Genomic DNA, 9,164 nt, shown 5'->3' on the forward strand with positions numbered 1-9,164 from the left:
AGGAAGCAGCCAATGGGCTCGATCGAGTGCGTATTTTAAATTTGCTTCGGCAGGCCGAGGGCTATTGGACTCGTGCGCAGCAGTAATCTGCCGGCCCTTGGGCTTACTCCAGAAGGAGCCGGTTGCGAGACGTGGACGCTGCAGGATCGAGGCTGGACTATGGCTTTGCGGGTCACTCGGGTATGGAGGGCGCCGGAGTTGCCTGTGCCGGAGTCGGTTGCTCTTTCCCGGGAGGGGGGTGAGAGGCCTGTTCAGCCTGGCTTTGTTTCGGAGGGGCGAAGGCTTCCGAGCAGCCTGGCAGCTTCCGAAGTGCAGCAAACCTATTAAAAGTTCTGTTTTTTCTCCTTCTCGCTTGTACCTTAGGGAGTTTTCTAATGCGCTTTCCAAACACTTTTTCCTCTCCCCCCCCCCCCCCCCCCGCCGCCGCCGCAAAACGTGCAAGTTGGCGAAAATAAGGGGTGGGGCGGCTCCGGCTGGGGAAAGTTTCCGACTCTTCAGCAGCGCCCCGCCTTACCCGATATAGGGACTTGGCTTGTATCTGAGATGAGCCTACGGTGGGAGGCGAGCGGGGCGCGTTGGAAAGCCCTCCTCTTCCCCCTTCGGCCACTTTGCAGCGCCCTGAAAAAGCCCTCCCTGCCTCCCTTGCAGAACGCGAAGGCCAATGCCGAGAACAAAACGAAGCCTGTAATGGCAGCAGGCAAGAGGAGCGTGGCTGCCAAGCCCAGCCTGAGGCCTAGGACTGCCTTGGGAGATATCGGCAACAAGGCCTGTGAAGTGAAACCCAAAGAGCTGCTGAAAAAGGTAAGGCGGCTTCTCTTTATCTTCTCCCCCTGCCCCACCCTACCCCACCCTTTTCTTGCAGCTTTAGGGGCAGGCGTCAAAATTGAGATGACCCCTTCTCTTCCTCCCTAGGAAATACTGAAGCCTGCAGTTGTGGATAGAGTCACCAGAAAAGCTGCTCGAGTTGTTGAAAAGGCCCCTGAGCCTCCAAAGGAGGAAAAGCCAATTCCTGAACCTTTAAAGGTACCATAATAAGGTTTAGGAAGTAATTGGGGGGGGGGACAGAACTTGGCATGACATGTCCCACCCTTCCATTTTTTTTTTTTTTTACAAGTTGTGCTTGGAGGTCATTCTGCCAGAGGTGGTAGGCCTGGGCAGGCTGCATAATAAATTTGTACACCTGGAGAGTGTGTTGCATTCATTCAGCTTCATCCTTAAGATGCATGACGAATAAGTGGAGGCAGTTCAAACTAACTTCTTGCCAAATGACTTCTAGTAATGGGAGGAGGCCAGTATTGTCCTTAAAATGACATATTCAAGCCAGGAGCACCAGGCAGTGAGGACTGGCCAACTGGCCATTTCCAGTTGAAGGTACTCTCACTTAACTCTTTAAAAGGCAACTTGTCTCTTTTCAGGTGGACTCTCCATCCCCAAGCCCAATGGAGACTTCTGGCTGTGCACCAGCAGAGGAAATGCTGTGCCAGGCCTTTTCAGATGTTCTGCTGGAAGTGAAAGATGTAGACACAGATGATGCCACTGACCCAAATCTCTGCAGTGAATATGTGAAGGACATTTACAATTACCTTAAAGTTCTTGAGGTTGGTTCATATTATGGAGACTGACCCAGCCAAGCTCAGTTGCCTTAAGTGTCCCTGTCAGTCTATTGCATGGTTCACAGATTTGTTTCTAGCTCTTGAGCAAGGCTGGGCAAGAAGGAATCAAAATGGAATTGCCTGGCAACGGTGCTTTTGTTTTCAGTTTATATATATATACATATATACATATACACATATATATATACACATACACATATATATATACACATACACATATACATATACATATTCATATTCATATTCTGTATTTTTATTTATTTGGCTAGGGACAACAATCGGTGAGACCAAATTACCTGGCAGGCCAAGAAATTACTGGGAACATGAGGGCCATCCTGATTGACTGGCTCGTGCAGGTTCAAATGAAGTTCAAACTCCTGCAGGAGACCATGTACATGACAGTGGCCATTATTGATCGCTTTCTGCAGGTAAGGACTGCTGGCCACAAGTCAGACTTCCCAGTGGTTGGGGCTGGGCAGGTGCATCAATCAGCAGACCCTGATACCCAGACTTGCCTCTGTATTGAGGCTTTTAAAAATATCTATATATATGCTAGACCAGGGGTAGTCAACCTGCGGTCCTCCAGATGTCCATGGACTACAATTCCCATGAGCCGCTGGCAGCGTTTGCTGGCAGGGGCTCATGGGAATTGTAGTCCATGGACACCTGGAGGACCACAGGTTGACTACTCCAGTAGTGCACTTCTATAGAATAAACAGTTTGGCCAGTAAGGACTGGAGCAGCTTAAGGCTTTGGCGAATTCCAAACCCATCTGAATATAGCGGTCCTTTCTGTATTGCAGAATAGCAAAGTCACAAAGAAGATGCTGCAGCTGGTTGGAGTGACAGCCATGTTCATTGCCAGCAAATACGAAGAAATGTTTCCTCCAGAAATTGGTGACTTTGCCTTTGTGACTGATCATACGTACACAAACCTCCAGATCAGACAGATGGAAATGAAGATCCTAAGAACTCTGGACTTCAACCTTGGCCGCCCTCTTCCACTGCATTTCTTAAGAAGGGCATCTAAAATTGGAGAGGTAATGTTAGTTTTTTCACCTGACAGTGCCTCATTTTGTAGGCCATTATTTAACTTCTCTAGGCTCTAGTTTTACTATGCTTAAGCTACTTGTATATAAAAGGGACCACATGGAGAACTCTCACCCTTGAGAGTAGCGGAAATCCTACTCCAGCCTCTCCCAAACACCCTGCTGTGAGGATCTAACACAGCCATTGCAGCCTCACCCTGTATGCTTGCCTCTACCCTCCCACCTACCTCTGCCTCAGCCATGTGGCTGCTTGACTTGTCTGCTCTCCCTTGCAGAGACATCTGTACCAGATCTCAAATCATACATTGCCTGGGCGAATCTGATCTCAGAAACTCGGCAAGGCTTACCCTGGCTAGTATTTGGATGGAAGACGTCCAAGGATTTGGATGGTAGCTCCTCTGAAGAGCCCTAGGGACCGTGACACAGAGGCAGGAAATGGCAAACTTACAAACTTCCATTTCCTGGCTGCCAGACAATCTAATCTCCTGGCCACACTACATGTGTGTTATGATACATATCTTGTGTAGATTTCATATGTGGTTAGGGCCACTTGTAAGAGTTAGATTACCACTCTCCTCTTCAGCTTTGTTAAAATGGGACCTGATTATCAATACTCGCCTTTGTCATGACGTATCTTGCATGTGATGTAAAATTGGCAGGGCCTTGATGACCTGAGCTTTTAAAGGAAGGGTAACTTGGCTCTAATACTCTAATACTCTCTCCTGCAGGCGGATTTACAGCAGCACACACTATCAAAATACCTGATGGAACTCTCATTGGTGGATTATGACATGATACACTTTCCTCCATCTCGGATCGCTGCTGCTGCCTATTGCTTGTCTACTAAAATCCTTGATGAGGGAGATTGGGTGAGTAATGGAAGCCTGGAGACATGTCTCTGAAGGGATGGGAATGAGGGGGACAGAGAGGTAATCCCGAGGTCTAGCATCATCAAAGGTCAAAGCAAACATCATGGATGCCATGTTTGAAAGGTAGGGCTTAACTGAAGGCTTAACTCAAAAGCTTCCTCTGTCATCCTGGGAATGGCGGTATATAAATTTAATTATAAATAAATAAATAACTTCAGTGCCAAGTTGATATTGACTATGTGAACATCTATGACGTGACTTGAACAGTTGAGCTGTGGAAAGGCCACCTAATATTTCAGAAGTCTGAAACCGAGTGATCTTCAACTGGAGGTTTTGTCAAAGGGTATCATTTATTGAATTCTAACTTGCATCTTCCTAGACACCCACCTTGCAACACTACTTGTACTATGCCGAAAGTGACCTCCTTCCTGTCATGCAGCACATGGCAAAGAATGTAATGCTGGTGAACAAAGGCCTAACCAAGCATATGGTAAGCAATTGTATAGTGCTTAGTACAGTACATCCACTTGCTCTCAGTACTTGTAACTACTAGCTGGCCTGAGGATCCCAACCTGCTGGTCAAATTTCTTCTAGGCCAGGCTGGATTCTGGAGATTTTTGGTGGAGGGATCACTTGAGCATGGATTTGGGGTCACAGTTGATGGCAGGTAGTTGTGAGTTCCTGCATTGTGCAAGGTTGATCCTGGAGGTCTCTTCCAAATCTGATTCTATAAGTTCCATCTGCTGCATTTTGGGAGGGAAGGAGCTGTTAGTGCTCATACATGCATGCCTCTCTGTGTACAATAAAGAGCAATAAGGCAGAAGAACCTTTTCCACCCTGTGGCTGAAATGGTTTCAGACCTTGGCTCTTGGTCTGTCTAGAATTGGTGAGGTCACAAGCCTGGCTGCTCTTCCTGTCCTGTGTCTGGAAAGGTTGAAGACCCCTGTCATAGATTACAGAATGGGAATACAAACACCGTTTTGTGGATTAACGTAGAATGACTTTAAGCTGTGCTAGAAATTTGTGTCCTCATCAGAGACCATGGGGAACTTTCAAAGCATTGGCAGGTGTAGTGAGCCAAAAGTAACAGCACTGAACATCAAGAATTAATGTAAAGTTGTCTCTTTTGCAGACTGTCAAGAACAAGTACGCCAGCAGCAAGCATGCTAAGATCAGCACCCTTCCAGCACTGAACTCTGCAATTGTGCTGGATCTCGCTAAAGTACTATCTAAATAAATTCACTATTTGACTAAGTTGACACTATGTGTCACTATTCATGTTTGTGTATATATAAATATATTGTCACTTAAATTTTAATAAACATTTTTGTTTTACTGTAGCACTTTTGATGACTTAATGAGATGGGTAGACAACCTTAAATTGTACATCGGTTGCAGAAGAACACTATGGAGTCATGTAACTTAGGACTGTTAAACTTTCCTTCTGCAGTAAAGTTAGTAGCAAGAATTAATTACACCAAAGCTTTAGACTAAGAATGTTTGAATAAGACAAGCATCTCAGAAAATGATTGGAAACCCTGCAGAATTTGGGGGGTGCCAGTGCATTTAATCAGACTGATGCAGTTGCTCTACAGCAGTAGTCCCCAACCTTTTTATCACCAGAGAAGAAGAAGAAGAGTTGGTTCTTATATGCCGCTTTTCCCTACCCGAAGGAGGCTCAAAGCAGCTTACAGTCGCCTTCCCATTCCTCTCCCCACAACAGACACCTTGTGGGGTGGGTGAGGCTGAGAGAGCGCTGATATCACTGCCCGATCAGAACAGTTTTATCAGTGCCATGGCGAGCCCAAGGTCACCCAGCTGGTTGCATGTGGGGGAGCTCAGAATCAAACTTGGCATGCCAGATTAGGAGTCTGCACTCCTAACCACTACACCAAACTGGCTCAGTCAACCAGTCAATGCTTAATTTTACTGAGGTGGGGGGGGGTAGTCTTTTGCCGAGGGACGTCACCGCCACTGCCTGAGTCCGTTTGCTTTCCCGCCACCGCCCCTGTCTTCCCGCCACCCATTGGGGGGGGGCGCTGCCAGCACCAGCTGCGCAGTGCCACACCAAGGGGAAGCCCCAGCCATGGTGGCCGCTGGAGAGCACCAAAGGTGAGCCAGTGGCAGTGCAGCAGCCGGGGAGGAGGATGAGGAGGAGCTACGGCCGGGTACCGACTGATCCACGGACTGGTCCCAGTCCCCGGACTGGGGGTTGAGGACCACTGCTCTATAGAAACCAAAGAAGCCATTGTATGTACACGACTTAGTGACAATGACCTAGTTCAAAATGGAGAAAGGAATGTGCCAAGGTTGTATTCTTCCTGCCTTCCTGTTAAACTTGTATGCTGAGATCATTATGAGAGAGTGGAACTCAAAGAATCAAACACTGAAATAAAGGTTGGAGGAAGGAATATAAATAATCTTCAGTATGCTGATGATCCTCCTGTCAGAAGCTAACGAAGGCTGAGAACAGCTGATTACAAAGAACAATGAGGTAAGCAAGAAATTTGACCTTTACTTAAATCACCTAAAAAGACAAAAATCATGAACACTGCAAAAAACAAGACATGTCATGATAACAATTGATGGTGAAGAGAACAAATATACTCAAGAATTCATTTTTCCTGCATCTCAAATTGATGAGACTGGTGATTGCAGTATGGAAATAAAATGTCGGATTGCTCTGGGTTATTCCACAATAACGAGCTTGAACTGAACATGGAAAGCCAAGGATGTTAGCCTGGCTACCAAATATAGATTAGTCCAAGTTATCATATTTCCAGAAGCCACTTAAGCTTGTGAAAGCTGGATGGTGAAAAGAAATTGACAAGAGAATTGATTTGTTTGAACTCTGGTGTTGGAGAAGGGTTCTGTGGGTTCTGTGGACTGCAAAAATCACAAACAAGGAAATAACACAGCACATAAAGCACTGGTAAGCAAATAATGAAACTCCGGCTTACTTACTTTGGCCATATCATGGAATTCAACTCATTGGAGAAATCAGTTATGCTAGGATTGGTCAGTGGAAAAGGGAAACCAGGCCAGCAAAGAATACAGTGGTTAGATACAATCAAAATGGATACCAGCCAGACCATTGCACAACTAAAAGAAGCAGTGCAAGATCAGGTATTGTGGCGTCAGTTGTGCCATAGCATCACCAAAGTCGGATTCAACTACATGGCTAACATCATCATCAAACAGGAGGTTGGTCAATCCACTAACAGCTTTGGTAACTAGTGTCGGGCATCACCCCACAGAAGTACAAGCCTTTTCAAGTCACAGCCATTGCAGGAAAGGCATGGGGGTAAAATACTAGTTTTTTTCCAGGTGAAACTTGTTCTAAGTGTGGTCCACGCAAATCCACATTTTCCCTAGTATGATCAGACTGCTGTAGCAAGACTGTTTAAATTACATTGTAAACTGCCCTGAGCCCATAAGGAAAGGCAATATAGAAATTTAATAAGACCACACTGCAGCAGTTAAAATAGCTGATCCTCAATCAGATTTTTTTTCTGTACTCCAATGTACAGCATTCAGTTTTTTAAAATTCTGTTTTGGAACATACTTGTTGGTTCCAGCTAAGGCTGTGGTGGCCTGGAATGGCCAATTTGGACACCGCTTTATGATCTATGTACCACTTTACATGAGTAAAGTGGAAACTGACTTTCCACATTTTAAAATAATGGATTGAAAGGAACTGCACAAGTTACAGACCACCCCAAATTCCAAAAAGCCATATGGTTTTTTCCCTATCACACATCTTCCTTGTCTCCCATAAACTTAGTCACCTTGTATCTCAACAATCAATATTATTCCTGTATCAACTGGGAGGTAGGCCTCACTTCAGTTTTGCATGGCATATTGTAATCAATTGCTTCTATAATCCAAGTTACATTGCCTGCTTATTGCTCTGCAATTGTATTGCTTGGCTGAAATGTACTAATGGATGTCAGTAGCATTCAAATTGTACTATGTCAAGCACAAATGAAACTATACATGCCATGCTTCCAGGTGTTGTCTGGATTCTTTGGATGAGATCACTGTAGGACTGACTGTAGGGGCTGATTAATTGTTGACTCTACTCAGAATAGCAATGTATATCCACAGGACAATAGAGTTCCTACTTCCAGCAGTGCTAAAAGCTTCCTCCTTTGTTACCAGCAATACTCAATTAGATAAGCACTAGCCACCCTAGATAATTTCCCATCCCACAATCCAGGGTTAGGCTTTTAGTGTCACCCAGGTAATGTAATCGTGACTTTGTCTTTTTCTTGGGAGTTTCACCCAAGGTTTTTTGTCAAAGCAGACAAGACCATCACATGCTTGCCAGTTCCTTTATCATAGACACAAGCACTTCAGGTGCATTATTTTAGGGGCTACAGATCCCAGCCTAAGGACAAAAAAAATAAGTCATGCATCAGTGTGTGCGTTCTTTGATCCAATAAGTACTTTACCTTCTAGGTAGCCTTTTTGTTTCTCCCACAGACTACTATAAATTGTTAAGGTATCTATAACTCCCCACTCTCTCTTATACCAGTTTACCTCTGCTTTCTTTAGTTTAAATGCTTGTGTGTGTGCTTTATTTTTGTGGAAAGGATTGTTAACTTTTACATCATTTTAAATCCCTTTTTTATTTCAGTCTTGTTCATTGTTATTGTAGCTTAAATTGCCCAACTCAATCTCTCAGTTGGGTGATAGTCTACTTAACAGACTGCTCTTATTGTGCTACTCTGCCATCTCATCTCCACTTGCACTGAGGCTATCAACTCTGCTTTTCTTTCTCTGGGACTTGGAACATCTACTCGCTATATGGGAGCACCTTTCCACTGCCTTACTTTTTCTTTGGGATCTTTGGAAATTTTGCCTAAAACCCCTAGTATATTAGATATAGAAAATAAGGTGTTTATGTTATCCTGGACCCCACAGCAGCAAAACAAATGCTCCCATATTTTCAGGCCAGGGTATCTCAGATACATTTGGAGAGTCATACTGAATATCCAGCATGTCAGCGTATTAGTTTAACAGTGGGGAGACCAGAATTCAAATCCCCACTTAGCATGCTTTCTAGCTATGTGACCTTGGCCCAGTCGCACAGTCAGCCTAAGTTGTAAGAGAAAAAAAGGGGGAGGAGAAGAATGAGTCTCTGAGATCTTTCTTCTTACAGAGTCCTCCTTCTTTGACTGAGATTCAAACCATTAAGAACATAAAAGAGGCCTGCTGGATCAGACCAGTGGTCTATTTAGTCCAGCATCCTGTCTCATACAGTTGCCCACTGGTTCCTCTGGAAGGACAACAAGACATAGAGGCCAAGACCTTCTCCTGATGTTGCCTCCTGACATTGGGATTCAGAGGTTGACTGCCTCTGAGCGTGAAGGTTTCCCTCAGTCACTATGGTTAGAAGCCAGTGATAGACTCCATGAATCTATCAAATCCTTTTTAAAGCTGTTCTTATCACTACATCCTCTGACAGAATTCCATCTTTAAATCATTGAACAAAGAAGTATTTCCTTTTTGTCTGAAAAAAATTTCAAGCCACTTTTAATTGTTGTTTTTGGAAATATAAACTATTTCATATTCAAATAACTTACTAAATTCTAGGTGCATGGGAGGGCTTCTGATGTTCTGGCCCTGCTG

General features: G+C 44.6%; 1 protein-coding gene across 1 annotated transcript; it reads left to right on the top strand.

Annotated features, from left to right (window-relative positions):
• On the top strand, positions 1 to 4,870 carry CCNB1 (cyclin B1). The gene is made up of 9 exons (XM_077347300.1): positions 1 to 180; positions 649 to 801; positions 913 to 1,023; positions 1,416 to 1,598; positions 1,883 to 2,041; positions 2,416 to 2,652; positions 3,390 to 3,530; positions 3,910 to 4,020; positions 4,663 to 4,870. Exons 1-9 carry the CDS (start codon positions 160 to 162, stop codon positions 4,765 to 4,767), a joined length of 1,221 nt encoding a protein of 406 aa, XP_077203415.1. The 5' UTR covers positions 1 to 159; the 3' UTR covers positions 4,768 to 4,870.
• Positions 4,871 to 9,164: the final 4,294 nt, after the last annotated feature.

The sequence above is a fragment of the Paroedura picta genome, chromosome 7 (genome assembly GCF_049243985.1).
Source record: "Paroedura picta isolate Pp20150507F chromosome 7, Ppicta_v3.0, whole genome shotgun sequence".
Taxonomy (NCBI): Eukaryota; Metazoa; Chordata; class Lepidosauria; order Squamata; family Gekkonidae; genus Paroedura; species Paroedura picta.